This window comes from Trachinotus anak, unplaced genomic scaffold (assembly GCF_046630095.1).
Source record: "Trachinotus anak isolate AG129_WGS33_773 ecotype Australia unplaced genomic scaffold, CSIRO_AGI_Tana_v1 ptg000004l, whole genome shotgun sequence".
NCBI classification, from domain to species: Eukaryota; Metazoa; Chordata; class Actinopteri; order Carangiformes; family Carangidae; genus Trachinotus; species Trachinotus anak.
Window position 1 is genome coordinate 23,614,223 of NW_027273855.1, and position 15,213 is coordinate 23,629,435.

Consider the following 15,213-nt stretch of genomic DNA (forward strand, 5'->3'; position numbering starts at 1 on the left):
TGTGTGTGTGTGTGTGTGTGTGTGTGTGTGGCAGGGATCCACTGGCGGAGCCCTGATCTTGTTTTGGCTGACATTGAGGTGGCAGGGAGAGAGAAGATGATGCTGCAGTATCGAATATTGCTAAGCATTTGTGTTGAGTGCTTTCTTTTTGTTTGGTTTTCATTTCTGACATCTGTATTTTGCAGAATGTATTACTGCTGCATGTATATTTGCTGGTTAGATTTTGAATCTTTTGCTGTGCACTGGGGGAAATAATAGGTGTCTTCCTTCAGCAAGAGCAAGGCAGGCAGCATTATAATTCAACAAGGCTGATATGGTTGCGACTAGGTCTATCACCTTGTCATGTTTTTACTTCATGATTAATGTAGCTAAAAGAATTCACGATAATGATATCATCATAATATGAGTGTAGGGACAGAGTGTGTAACTATAACTGTACAAAAGCACACAAAAAGAACAATTCCACTTAGTGGATAGTGAAAAGGCAACATGATAAAGTGAGAAACAAAAGATCCACAAGGCCTGACATCTGCAATCATCATATTATCATGTGTGTACTATGAGGCTGGGTTGAAAAGATGATTCTCCAATTCAAATCGATCTTGATTTGAATAATCTGATATCGATTCTTGAAATCCTAGATCGATCTCATAATATATGCCTGTTATAGTCTCCTGTGAATGTGTGAAGCAGTAACCCCATTAGTCTTGCATGACCAGCTTTCTCACACAATGAGATCTGGTCACATAAGAGACAAAAAAACATGGCAGATCCGACTCCACTAAAGCGAGATGTGTGGTTGCATTTAAAAACAAAACTATGAAGACAGCAAAAAGCTGGACAAAAGCAAATCTATATGCAAGAAGTGTAAGAAGAAGCCGACAGAAGAAGCCGTGTGACCTGTCGGTGCACACTGTATCAGGACGAATCAGAACCTTGTGAATCTGAATTTAATCGATTCAGAAAATCAGTGGCTATACCCAGCCCTAATGTATCATTTGCACAATCTCAATATTTCTTTTTTTTAATATCACAGTTTTTGTCAATACCAGTATATTGCGACACCGCTAGTTGCAACTTTGCGAACATACATATGGAAGCAATAGATGCACTGTAAAAGCCAAAATCCTAAAAAGCTGATGCAGAAAACAGAATCATTGAATCCCATTATGCCATAATTTGATGACATGCTTAAGATAACAATTTTTACAGCACAACTAAACCTCAAAACTGACACTGCCAAGAAAGTGTCCTATAATCAGGGTTTTCATCACTGTGCTACATTAATCTATGCTGTGAAATAACTCAGCAAAAAAACAGGAGGGATGATTTTCTGCCCCATTTGAATCCTAGAGAGGAAACAACTTCATTTCACAGACACCAGTAAATTATGTTTGCAAAGCAAGCACCAAGCCCTGAAACTGACATAAAACACATACACTGCACATTGTGATCACAGTACTGAAAACAAGACAGTCTGCATGCTTCATGACAACACGATCCATTTCTTCTCACTCCCATATGTCCACTCTGGAGCCATCTCGTGCTAAACTGCTGTCAGGGGTCATGCAGGTCAACAGACGGGTGGGTGGCTGTCAAGAGGAATCTGAACTTTATTCATCATTTGTGCATATGTGCATTTATGTGTGTATATGTGCATGTGCCGAGCACCCATGCGCGGGTCTGAATGTGTGTTTACTTCTCAACATAGCTGTGGCGCCTGTGAGCAGAAGTGTTGAATCAGTGTGAGCTCTGCTCCTCTGCCAACTCCTAAAGAGCCCCCTGACACAGAGGCTCTTAGGCAGCCTGGGCACGCAGACAGCACCAATGCCATCCCAGAACAGCTTCACTAAGCCCTGGACCAGTCTAAAGGAAGCCTGATATCATGAAAGCAGGGAGAGCCTGGCAGTTGGCTCTTCCCGGACTAGCTCAAGGCAACTCCCATTTTCCAAAGCCAAATTTTAGACCATTTAAGTTAAGATTTGCCAGCACCTTTACTCATATTTTCACTTTTTCTTCAGCCAAGGCAAGCTGTTTTGCTCAGTTATTACATCTCTGAAGGACTGAGATTCATCATCCAGTTTTATAATTAGTCTATGGTGTAAAGACACTTAAGATTAAATCCAAAAGGCCTGTTAAGACCAGGTCCTTCAGGGCAGTTTAAGATGTTTCAACACCCCTCATTTTTTTTTTACATACAAGAAGGAGAAAACAGATTGTACAGTACGTCCACACTAAAATAACACCAGTCGGACCACATTCCTGGTTACTGAGTGAATCATCTAGAGGCAGAAAGGCGTTGAACCACTTGAGAGTGATTTTTCTGGGGAGATGTTTCAGTGTGACAGCATGACTGGAATCATAATAGGTTAAGAGACCTTGATACTGCACAACCTTGAAACCTCTTCTCATTTACAGGACATGTTGCACAGATACAATGAATGACTACCACACAAATTACAGGCCTTGAATGATGCTTGATGAGGTTTTGATTTATTGTGCCAAAGAGAGGCAAACTATACACACACATACAGACACATGCCAGGATGAAGGACAGCTGTATCTAAGGAACCGGAGGAACAGAAAAGACTACTTTGAAAATAAAGATTAAAGACCTTAATTTGATGTTGTGGTTATATTTGTGGTACTGATCCTCTTCTGGAGTATCACACTTGTTACAATGTTGGCATTCAAGGAAGTGAAGTGTATTGAAGTGTTGCATCTTGTATGGGAAACAAATGTAAGATAGAGGCCTGAGATTTAAGTCAAAATGACTTGATGACAGAAGCAACTGTCTTGTTGAAGTAGAGGTTTTCACTGTGATCTCTTTGCAGGGAGAGGCGACTTGGAAACAATGTGAAATTTCTGCCAGAACAAGCACCTGCTGCTAACAATACCCCAGTGGAACTTCACACTACACTCAACAAATCTGAAATAACCACATTCCACACATGATCGCCATTCCCAGATAAACACACAAGCCCTCCTGCGGGTACATGCACTGACAACAATGAAGCTATTTGTCAAACAGACATCAGGGAAATGTTTCAAACCATGTCATCATTACCGGTTTCAACTCATTATGTAATAAAACTGTCACAACACATCATCCACACAGATGCTTTAGAAACATGTGTTGCTGGAGTAACACATTTTCTGGAGATCGGTCGGTTTGACTGAACTAACTATTCTGACCGAAGCTGTTGTTGCATTGAATGAACCATGGCACAAAAAAAAAAAAAAAAAAATTACAGACAACAGCTGACGGAGCCAAAACCAATGACAATCTTTATTCAGCAAACATCACACACCAGAAAACACAGTGACAACAACACACTGCTGAAGGTGATCACAAGGACGCGAAACACAAATATACAGAGCTTTTTCTGCCAGTTGTAGCTCACAGTTACAGGGTACATTGGGGTCAAAGGGTGATGGGAAATATACAAGAGCTGTTGCCCTAAATACATACAACATGACCTCGTCTTAACCCCTGAAGCAGGTGAGGATACTCCACTCTACAAACCAGGTCAAACAGAAGCCTCTGTGCTCAAAGAGGACAGGACAGAGGCATCATATCTGAAAGCTATTCAAACAATCTGCCTTGGCTATTGTGTGGCAGGCTTGAATGACTGGTCCTAGTGGATACTTCACTGATGGCATCACTGCAACGTCAGGATTGCAGAGAGACACGTCCTGCTGCTTACTTTAAACAGTGAGTAATGTGCATGTGATCTCTTGAGTCAATTTGCTCCAAGACCTCAAGAGAGCTCGCGACGGGTCGGCTACTGCCAGAGCCTGGGGGCAAATTTGTCACTCTGTGTGTGAGTGTGTGTGTTTTGGCCTTTAAAAAGAAAACACAAGCCAAAACACCTGACAACCAAACACACACTCACAAATGCAGAGAATCCTCTTCTCATGTCAGGGGCAGAAATATTCTGCAATTTGTGCCCAGGGATTGGCTTATTAGCAGAAAATAAGAAAAAAGCCTCCATGAGCTGAATACTGAGAAGGCAGGCTGTCAAAACGGATACAATCAGCGGTCACCGTGAGCACACCAGCACCCTCTGCACAGGCAAAACATCATGAATAAGAGCTTTGAGTCAAATCCACTGTAAGCAAGACGTCCTCCTGGTGTCCTCGACTTTTCATAAAGACTGGGCCCTTGGGCGCATACGGCGGCTCCGGATGTGTCGGCTGACTTAACAAAGATGAGATTGGACCCGATCAATAACCTGTTAGGGAAGCTAAGGAGCAAAGCAAGCTAGATTGGCCGGGCTGAGATCCTGACATCCATGAATTCTAATGAGGACACTCAGAGAACCTCATCTCCACAGAGCATGACATCTCACCACAGAGGGAGGAAGGAGTACACACCATGCATTAATGGCATGGTGAGAAAATGGCTGCCTCCCACGACCCACATCAGGAGAAATGCATCGTCAAATTGACTTTATTTTCCATCTGTGCTGCTACTTGTCTTATAATGATTTCATCTGGTTTGTCTATCTGTGTCTAAACAGATTTAAAGGTCCTATATTTTACACTCTTCTGGTGTTTTATTTATAATTGTGATTTTCATAACAAGATATAATTGTGGTTTCAAGAATCAAAAACCATCTCAATGTAGTTACAACTCCCCTCTCAGGCTTCTCTCTGGAGCAATCAGCAATCTCTCAGTGAGCCAATCAGAAAAGAGGCTAAACACTTAGAGAAACCAAATCCTGCGAGGTGGGATGGCGGGTCTGAGTGGAGTAGGCTTGGGGCATGGCTGAGGGCAGTGACTGATTTGTTGTGACTTCACAAACCTAGACATGCTTTACAATCAAAAAAGACATGGAAATCTTACTTTATACAACATGGGACCTTTAAACAACCTTGCTTATGCCCAGTCAAACAACTGACGCCAGCTTAGTCTAGCCAGTAATACCATCTCTTGCTTAAGCAGATCATAACTCAAACATATGGTAGCAGGATTTTCATTTTATTCTTTACAGGGACAAAGGAAGATAGACAAAAAGGAATGAGGAAGTTTCAGTGGTCAGACATGAAACACTCTCATGCAGAGGTTTGGCAGAAAAACAAGAGGTGCTGCAGCTCTGAGAGCAGATGGGGCCACAGCAGCAGCCGGCTAAGTGGGTGGTTACTGTGAGGGAGGTGGGCTTTACATCAGTTTGATATGAGATGTTGTCACGGGCACAAGCAAAAAAAAAAAAAGAGCCAAAATCGAACAGTTCAGTGGGCTGCACTGGCAGAATGAGTATTGACGAAGGCCCATCAGCACAGGCACGGGGCCAAGTCCGCAAGTACCACAGCCAACCAGGAGTCAGAACTCTGGGATTGAGTCTTCTCAACTGATTTATTACCCAGAGTGTAAAGAAAAGATCCCAACTGGGGGAACAGAGGTATGCACAAGTCCACACTATACTGACAGGCAATCTGTCTCAGTCTTATCATTACCTTCCAAAATAAACTACTGAGATCTATGGGAAGAATGAATCCAAGAAAGTCAAAACAGCACTACCTCTACATCCTCCCTCAGTGTCACAGAAAGGAGAAATATTGGTGGAATATAAGAAAAAAAAACTTTTAAAAGATATCCTGGCAGCTTTCAAATACACTGAGAAGGAAGCACACTGTCTTTCTCTATGATTGTGTTTGGCTTCCAAAGGCAACCAGGAGAGGCAACCAATTCAGATGTGACTTAATTTTTCATTATCATGCATGCTTGCACACACATATGCAGTCAGCTCACACAGACTGGTTACTCGCAGACATGATTGGAAATACTGACTGAGCCGTAAGTCTGACATTGTAGGTGCTGGCCTGATGAACAGTTGGAAGAATCATTTCAGACAGCCACAACAGAGAATCAATACTATTATCGTGATTAATGGTAACATAAGCAGTTTCAGCCCGGAGATTATTATCACTCTCTCTCATCTTTTTCCTCTTCCTATGTTTCCCAGTCTCTGTTTCTTCTTATTCTTTCCTCTCCCCCCGTGTTGCCTGCACTCCTCCCTCTTTGACCCCATTTTCTTTTCTTCTAAACCTGTTCATCATTTATTTTTTTCCCTCCCTCCCGGTTTAAATCCAATACATCCTTCAAAAGAGAATCCGTCTCAGGGAAATTTCTGAGACAGCGATGTGCCAGCTGCCTCTTCTCTCTGTTCTAGTTATTGCCTGTACAGCAACACCACAGGGATGTTTCATACAGACCCAGCCAGAAAACAAAGTCCCCAAATAGGCTCTCCACAGAGGGCAGCGGGTGTGCATCTGGAAGGAACTCAGTTCAATCAACTATCATATAATCTATCCCCTACATCCCTCTATCCACATGTGCACCTGTGTATTGATTCATAACAGTCCATTTCCATCACTCTATCCCTATTTCCCTTTTTGAATCCAAGTCCCTGCCTGCAGTTCATGGCAACTCAAAAGGGACATTTTCTTAATCTCAAGTTAATCAGCCTGTGGACGATCTGTCCTCAGACACATCAAGGTCAGGTAGTGGTGCCTTTTTGCTAAAAGCACAATATCTTCATAACAACAGCTAACTCCAGCCCAAACACCTCCTGTTTTTTTTTTTTTTTTTGTCTAAGGCTGGGGGCACAAACATTCCTTATCAGGAAGTCAGTGCTCAGTGCAGCAAAGTAATGAGAATGTTAAAGGATGACAAGAGGGAAAAACCCCAGGTAACAGTTATCAAAACAACTGTATTACCATTGCTCTGCCAGTCACTGATTTACATTCTCATTTTCAAGGGTTAATGCAACAGCCAGAGCACTAATTCTAACTTAACTACATACACAATACAGGCATGATAATCATCAGCTTCATTGCATTTCAATCAGTTTCAACACACATTATGTAACTTCTGCCGCTAGGGGTCTCTCAATCAAAACGACAACAAAACACGGAATTGGATCAGGGTGGGATCATGGGAGTTGCTGTCTTCACCACCATTGCCGTCAGCTTCTCCCAGTTTGGATTCCTTCAGTGTCAGTTGTTCAGGAAGTTTTTACCACAAACAGAATTATCTGCAGAGGTCTCCTCTCCACAACAAACAGACTAGGTGATTATAACCGGTAAAAACACTGAATAAAGCTGTTTCACAATAAAAATCAGTGATTCGCCGACATTCTGGTGGACAAAGGATGTCTCGGAATGGCTGGAAGCTGAGACTGGTTACCTTTGTTTCTTTGATAACTTGTGAACCAGACATTCAGGAGGTTTTTACCAGCAGCTGAATTATCCGCAGGTCTCTTGTGTTCTCCTCTTCATAACAAACGGATCAGGGGATTTAAACTGGAAACACCCAATAAGGCAGTTTCACTTTAAAATTCACTGATTCACCGACACAGTTCAGCTGTGTTCGCTGTTTGTTTTTTTTTCTGATACTTAATATCCAGATGTCTGATGACTGAAATCCTTCATCTGGTTAAAATATATAGCTGAAAATGACCAAGGTGTAAAAACTGAATCTTAAAAATGTGGCATAAAACTGGATAGAAGTCTATCTTGAGGTTCTGGCAGCAATCAAAACTCCATCACACGAGGGACAGGCGACCAAATGAAACAGATCGTTACCATAATTAAAATCACAACTCAAAAACATATATATAAGATAGGTCTAGTCATTTTTAGACATTTTGATGTGGAAAAGTTACATATTATAAATTTAAATGTGTATTTTTCAGTAGAAATAGGTGGAACACAAGAAAAGATTAGCTGTGGTCATATAGCGCAGCACTAGAGGTTATCATTCCTAATGACATAGGAGGTGCCAGGCTCTGGTCTCTGTTATGTATATGTACTGTTTGGAAGCTGACCTCATCTTATCTCAAAAGAGATAAACAGCTGCAGGGATGGCTCGCTGCTGGAGAGAGACCAATTAGGAGTCAAGCTGAGGAAAGGAGGGCAAGAGACTCTGAGAAAGTGTGTGTGTGTGTGTGTGTGTGTATGTGCATCTCTAAACTACACCATCCATTTCCAACAACCTGGAGACACTGCTGCTGCTGACATCACAGCACGACCACTCAGTCAGTAGAAAGAGGCAGTCTTGGTGAATCAGCACACACACTCATCTCCACTGCTTTTAAACATGCCTGCCAAGTCATGGTGCCTGCCAGTGAGAGACATGGCTCATATGAAAATGCTATCTTTGCTGCTGGCCTGTTCATTACCGCAATGCGGCTCTACGGACGGTGGTACCAAGGTAGAATGAAGAAGGATGCACTTGTCACTAAACATCTGTGGAAGGTTTGAGGAGCTCTGCCATTCGCTGATGCTTCCAAGACTGTAAAAATGATGCAGGAGTCTTTAAATGAGCAATTATATTAGGGAAACTGCAATTCTTCCTTGTCCATCAGTCATTTTTCCTTCTTTACTGGACCGACTTGCACTGCAGGAAAGGAGGAGGCAGACGTGTAAACGCTGTAAGACAGAGGGGAGTGGACTAGGAAGGTGTGAGGGATATTGTAGAAGCAGAGGGCTGCTCCAGGGAGCAATGAAGGGATGAAAAAGAGAAGAGGAGGCGTGTTTTGGTATTCAGAGCAGCTGCTGCCGTCGGGGGGGGGGGCACTGTGCCCATTCACTCGCACCATCGTCCCTCACAGCTGACTGGTGGGCCAGGCAGAGGGTGGAGAGGTGTGACAGGTTTGGGGAATGAGCCGGGAGAGCAGCCAGTGGGAGGGGATGATGGGTGGTTGTCACATCAGGTGTACAGCTGCGATATGCACATACTTACACGTGCATATGCTTGCACAGAAAGTAGGATGCAGCAGAGAGAGCACAGAGGAAAAGAGTGCCAGTGAAGCTCCATTTGCACCTGGAATACTAAAAAGCCTCCATGTTTAGAACTGCAGGAGGAGGATGAGGTGAGAGGAGGATCCAGGACTAACTATAACAGTGGTGTGACTATTGTACATTCCCTGTGAAGTTTTGGGTTTTTTGTGCACTCAAAGCCTACAGAGAAAGAACTGTACTTAAGTTGTCTGGTTCCAGCGTAATTTTCACCCTCTTTACAAGGTAAATTCTCAGACGAACCTGTGCTTCAATGTAAATGCAGACAGATGAACAAAGGCGGCGAGAGGAACAGAAGTAACGTGTACTGTGGGGAGACAGAGCCACAGAGCCAGAGGGATCCTGGAAGCTCCACTCAGCTGGTTTAGAGCAGCTTAGTCATAGAAGCCTTGAATGCTCTGTGGAGGGAACCACATTAACACACGCTGTGCGCTCATTTCTCTGCTGCGCTGCTGATGGCAAACATATGAAGTGTTAACCTCGATGTGACACCACTAGTGAGACAAAAAGCAAAGAAAGGGAGATTGCATGTCTTAAAGAGAAAAAGTTAGCAAATTACCACATGATGCTAAGGTTGGTTGGTTAAGGATTTAATGCTTTGCTCTGTCATACATTACAGTAAAATTAATATCTTTGTGTTTTGGACAGGTGTTTGGACAAAACAGCTTGGGAAGTGGCACTGACATTATTTTGTCAAAACAATCCATGAATTGAGGAAATAATACATTCAATGTTAGACAATGAAAATAACTGTTAGTTGCAGCCCTAAATACAAGACATGTCTCGCAATGTAAATTACAATATGCCACACGGAGTGTGAATGTAGGTACCTCACTTCATCAGAGAGTAACTCCTGGGAAGCAAAGCATTGAACATCACAGGTTGGTCATATATAAACGCAGCCAATAAGGGGAGGAGAGGCCTTTAAGTTTGTCACTGTTGAAGAAAGTCTAAAAGGTGGAATAAAGAACTGCAATTATCTCACACACAACTGTTAAAGCTTGTTACCAGGGTTCCTGATGACATCTTAGAAACAAAACAAAAACTAAAAACTGCCTGTGAATTAGAATGCCTGTAATATCAGAATAAAAGCCCTAGCTGGGATACCTCATGTACTTCAGTTATCTATAGTTCTCTTTTACTAAGTGAAAAATTGTAAATAAAAAGACTGAAAGCATCTCATTTTTAGCACTTCTCCTTGGGTATTAAGTGGAGTGAGACTGTATGAAATGACACTTTTTTTTCCAGTTCATTTCTCACCTGAAACTAAAGGTATAGCTGATAAGTGCCGTGTACCTGCTACATGTTCAAAATAAAGGTGCCACTCTGCAGCTAAAAAAACTCCTCAAGACTCTTAACCTCATTCATCTTTGAAAAAAAAAATATATTACTTGAACAAAATTATCTATAAATACTTCAACATCCATCCATCCATCCTGTATCATTTTACACATTGGCATTATGTGTATTAATAATGTTGTGTTATGTTCCAAGTTGATACTGACATAATGCTGCTTTAGCTCATATTGTGAAATATTAAAGTGCATTTACCATAGGATTTTTAAGAATTTTTTCTAGTAAATAATTCCTTCAGTGGACACAGGAACACTTAACACCACAGTAAACAATCTAACCTGTGATAAAGTGTTTCCTCCATCTAGACCGTGCCTTTGTAACTGTATTCATATACTGCATTCTGATCTAATCTCTAGGGTAGCACTGTACCTTGGTCATTTAAGTATTATTATCATTATCTCCCTTTCAGACTTTGAATGAGGAAGAGAAACACTTTAGAAAAAACTACTTCCCAGTTTCCATTACAGACCCGATTTGTGAACCAAGGGTGCTCTGGGACCTGAGAGCTAAAATGCTCCATCCATTAAGCTCTATGAGGCAAAAAAACAAGCAGATCTAAGTCTGTTTACAGCATTAATCAATGAGCTGCCCACTCACAAGTCTCTGCAATAGCTGCAATAGGTATATGTGATCACTACGCCTTTACTCTCAATCTTCTCCTCAAGGTTACTGCCTATTGCCTTGCTCTTCTAACTAGATGAGAGATGCATACTGAGCGCACAGGCTGGTCTGAAGCTGAAGGACCATTCAAGACAAACTTCTGTCCTCTGTCCCAACTGTGCAGGGGAAAGTGTTACCAGGTCTCAGCTGTGGTGAAGGTACAAAATCATGTTTGCTTTCAAAGCTGCAGGTGTAAATGTCATGGCAGGTCTGTATGTAAAATTTTGAGGGAACAATGCAAATTCTTTAAGATTTCTTAGATTTAATAAGAACAGGGGTTTAAGAGGGCGGGTGTCAAGGCAAAAGTGAGGAGTGAAGTATGGAATAATGTATTGAAGGGAAGAAAATACTACAGATGAGGAGGAATCGCAAGATATGATGATACGGTATATTAGGCTGAGGAGAGAAGATAAATGAAAGACAAACTAGGCAATGAGGAAAGAAGGGAAAAGAATTTCCAACTGTGGGACACTCCAGTCCAGGAAATGGTGGAAATGCTTCTCTTTCTGGTGTTGTGCAAACACAAGGCACACAAGCAGAACTGTATTTTGTTGGAAACAGATGGATAAATCTTAACTTTTTACATTCATCTAAAATGAACCCAAAACTCCTCTATTCAGTCCTAGCATTTATCCCCACCCCAAACTTTGCAGTCTCAAGAGAATACAAGTTTATATCCACAGCGGTCGGCTAACATCCGATCCGCCCATCTGCCACCTCATCCTGGCACGGAGAAGCCATCAATGATGGATGAAGCGTAAATTAATCATGAAAGAGGGGGACAAAGACATAAACACACAGTGAGGCCTCATGAGGGACCCATGGTAAAGCAGGCTGCACACGTCAAAGTGTAGCTCGAGCATCACTTAACACACAACTAACATTACATAACACAAGGTCAGAAGGAGATCTTAGAAAGCTTGAGACAGTGTGAGTGACGCAATGTCAGATTGGATGTGAATGTCCAAACAGAGACAAACACTAAATTACAATGCCTGTAAAGTTTTTGTTGTATTCCTATGAAACACTTGGTCTCATGTGACACCTAAAGCTGTATCCCAGCTCATCTTGTTGAACACTAATTCTTAAAATAAATCTTAACAACACTGAGCTTGATTTCAATTACCTGTCTTAACCCCAATCAACAGGTTTACCTAATGTATAGCAGGAAGATCGACAGTCAAGGTGTCAAACCGTAACTCCAGGCTCGCACAGCATCCTGGGGATTTAAGGATATGGGCCTAATTGATTCAATTAGACTTGGACTCAGCTCAGTGCTGCAAGCGGACTGACAATGTCTAAGCTGGCAAGGCAACCATTAACAAATCCCTGCTTAGTATTTGCACTGCTGAGTGCCACACTCAGCAGTGCCTCCATCAAATTTATCCATCCACATAAACATACACACACACACACAAACAACCTTTATGTCCCACATGACTGGTAGTGTTTGACTCTCAGTATGTTTTGGCACATTGAGCACATCCGTTAGGCATCAGTGTGAGCCATAAGGAAGTACAAATTAATTGCTTGAAAGTCAGGTAATTACAGATACATAAATCCAATCAATAAGCTTTCAGCTGAGCTTACAGACAGAATTACAATGACTTTAAGAAGCTCTGTGTGTGTGTGTGTGTGTGTGTGTGTGTGTGTGTGTGTGTGTGTGTGTGTTTATATGAGCGTGTTACTGTGCCACACACGAGCTAAAGAATGGGACAGGCAACACTTGTGCAATGGATGCAAAGAAGATTACATGCTGAGTTCAGACAAATGGCTGCAAGCTTATTGACCATTCATGGTTTATGTTGTATTAAACACACATACACACACACACACACACACACACACACACACATCTGGGCACTATGAACAAGTGTGCTGAAACACAGCATGCTCCTCACTTGTGTTGTTTGGCAGGATTGGACTGCAGCAAAAGCAGTGGTAGAAAATTGTATGTCTCCACATGAATGAAAAGGAGTCATGCTAACAGGCACTTTAGATATGCTTAAGCCAGCTGAAAGTTAAAAAAAAATTACCCATAGACTTGCTTCCAAATCCACACAAGACCACACACACACACACCTGATCCTTACACACACTGCCCCACAGGCAAACAGGGGCTCAGCTGCGAGGCTGACCCCCAATTTCCTCTTATTTATTCAAGGCACTAGTCACACCTGCTACTATAAGCATCACAATCTTCAGGTTTGTCACCACTTGAAAGCATTTCACACACTTGTCAGGTTTGGTCGTGTACGTATGTGTGTGATGGTGGGGTTGGGGTGTTCACTGTTATTCTAAATGAGGCAGGGTACACACCTGGTTTCACAGTCTTCAGGCGGATGGGCTCCCGAAAGTGGCGGATGACAGCCAGCGTGTCCCGGTTGGTGAGTCCGCTCACCGGAGTGCCGTTCACCTCCAGCAGCACGTCCCCGCTGCCGGGAAACCTACCGGCGTGACAAACCATCGCCTCCGAAACTATGTGTCCGAGGTACGGGAACTCTCCCAGCTCTGCGCCGCCTCTCACCGCAACTACAGTGACCAACTCCCCGGAACCCCCCCAAGACACGGTGCACTCCTGCACTTTGGTGGACCAGTGCTTCTTCTTTTTCAGTGTCTTGGACATTGTTGGTGGCTCTTGTAAACCTGAAAGCGAGTCCAAGAACGGTTGTCCTTCAGCGCTTCTGATCCCTAAGACGCAATGACGCACGGAAAAATCATTGCAGGTTACAGAAGTTGGGGCTGCTTTCTTGTGTTGTATTCCATTCCGGGAGAAAACAAGTCTCTTTTTTTTCTCAGATCTTAGATCAAACTCCCTCTGTTGACGATCAGTCCTTCCATTGAATTACTCAAGCATCACCTGTCTGCGACTGGGATGCGAGACCAGCTGCGTCAGTGTCGCAATGAAGCGGAAAGTGCTGGTTCTGATGCTGGGGCGTCTCGATCCCACACCCCAGTTCACAGCTATGTGTACTCAAACAAACAAAAAAAAAAAGAAACAAAAAAAAACAACAGCAGCTTCCTCCACGGTGTTTAACCTCAATATTATAAAGCAGCAGGGATCCTGTGAGCTCTGCAGTTTGTGCGCACCAGAGGCTGTCACTTCCAAAAGCGTGGAGCAAAATATATCCCACTTAAGATTTCAAAAAAATATCAGCCAAATATATAATACTGTCCAGAAAAGCGTTTCAACAAATACAGGAAAACTTTAAAAACTGATCTCCAAAAAGATTGAGCGATTCTCCGCTCCGTTACAGTTCAACATCCAAGCCTCCTGTAGAGGTAACTTTACGCTGCGCACCTGTCCTCCACTCCTGCCCTCCTCCGCGGTGACATCAGCAAGGCAGTCCCTGGAAACGGAAAAACATACCTGACTCTCCTCTGAACCGGGCGGGCGTCTGACTCTTTCAAAACAATGAAACCCTGCTCCTGGTTCTTAGTTTTGCGCACACTGTGTCTTCCTCTGCTTCTCCGGAGGCACTGTGGGGATTTTTTCCCACTAAAAAACTACGCAGCAGCATGCAACAGTCGTGATCCGATTAGGCTTCACTCCATAACTTTTTTTTTTCATCTTTTTCCGTATTGCTTTCCTGAGTGGAGGGGATTCTGTCCAATCAGAGATTGGGGGAAGGTCCCAAAGCCTCTCAACTGAACCAATGGTGAATGACAAGAGGCGGGTCTCCAGTGATTGGGAAGCGCTAGATTTTGTTTCCATGGTGTGTTTAGGAAGGCGGAGTTCCCGCACTGGGACGCATATTTTCATGTGGGAACCTCATGTTGTGATAGTCCAGCTTTAAACCCAATTGTCCTGATGATGTTTCTGCCCGTTCCTATGTGTTGCCACTGTGATAAACTGGGATTTTGGGCGATTATTGGGCTTTACTTTACTAGCTTCAAATCCAGGAACAGCGTCTGGCGAACTGCAGCCGGTCCGGTTCTCAGGACGGAGGCGAAGGGTTACTTGTTGGAGGCGATTTCTTGCGCAATCCTGCCCCCTTGTGGTTGTAGGGTCAGTCAGAGGCATGGCACCTCAGTCCAAGCACCTTTCATCAACACTGGTGCCGCTGTAATACTATTAAATCTTATTCCTAAAATGCACTTACAACACAAAGATATAGAAACTTGTAAACTGCGCTTTAAATAGAATAATTACACACCTGCATCTGCACTTTTTTAACCCCTTGTTTTTATTGGTTTTACCTAGTTTGATTACTTTTTCATATGTGATATGCTTATTGCTCCTGTCTGCTACTTTATTTTCTAATAGATGTTTTGCTGTCCTGTTCATCGCCTGAGGAGCCACATCCAAACTTCACATCAATGTCACAAAAACAAAGTGAAATTAGCCCTTTTGTATGCATATTAATGCCAGTTTAATCAGTGAACTGTTAA

The 15,213-nt window shown here is 42.8% G+C and overlaps 1 protein-coding gene across 1 annotated transcript in view; it reads right to left on the reverse strand.

The window, feature by feature from the left end:
- The window catches only part of magi3a (membrane associated guanylate kinase, WW and PDZ domain containing 3a), a 112,731-nt gene extending 97,949 nt beyond the window's left edge, over positions 1–14,782 (reverse strand). The window contains exon 1 of the mRNA XM_071477245.1: positions 13,141–14,782. Within this exon, the coding sequence (XP_071333346.1) occupies positions 13,141–13,447 (307 nt within the window). The 5' untranslated portion in view covers positions 13,448–14,782. The remainder of the gene's footprint in view (positions 1–13,140) is intronic.
- Between the last annotated feature and the right edge of the window lie 431 nt (positions 14,783–15,213).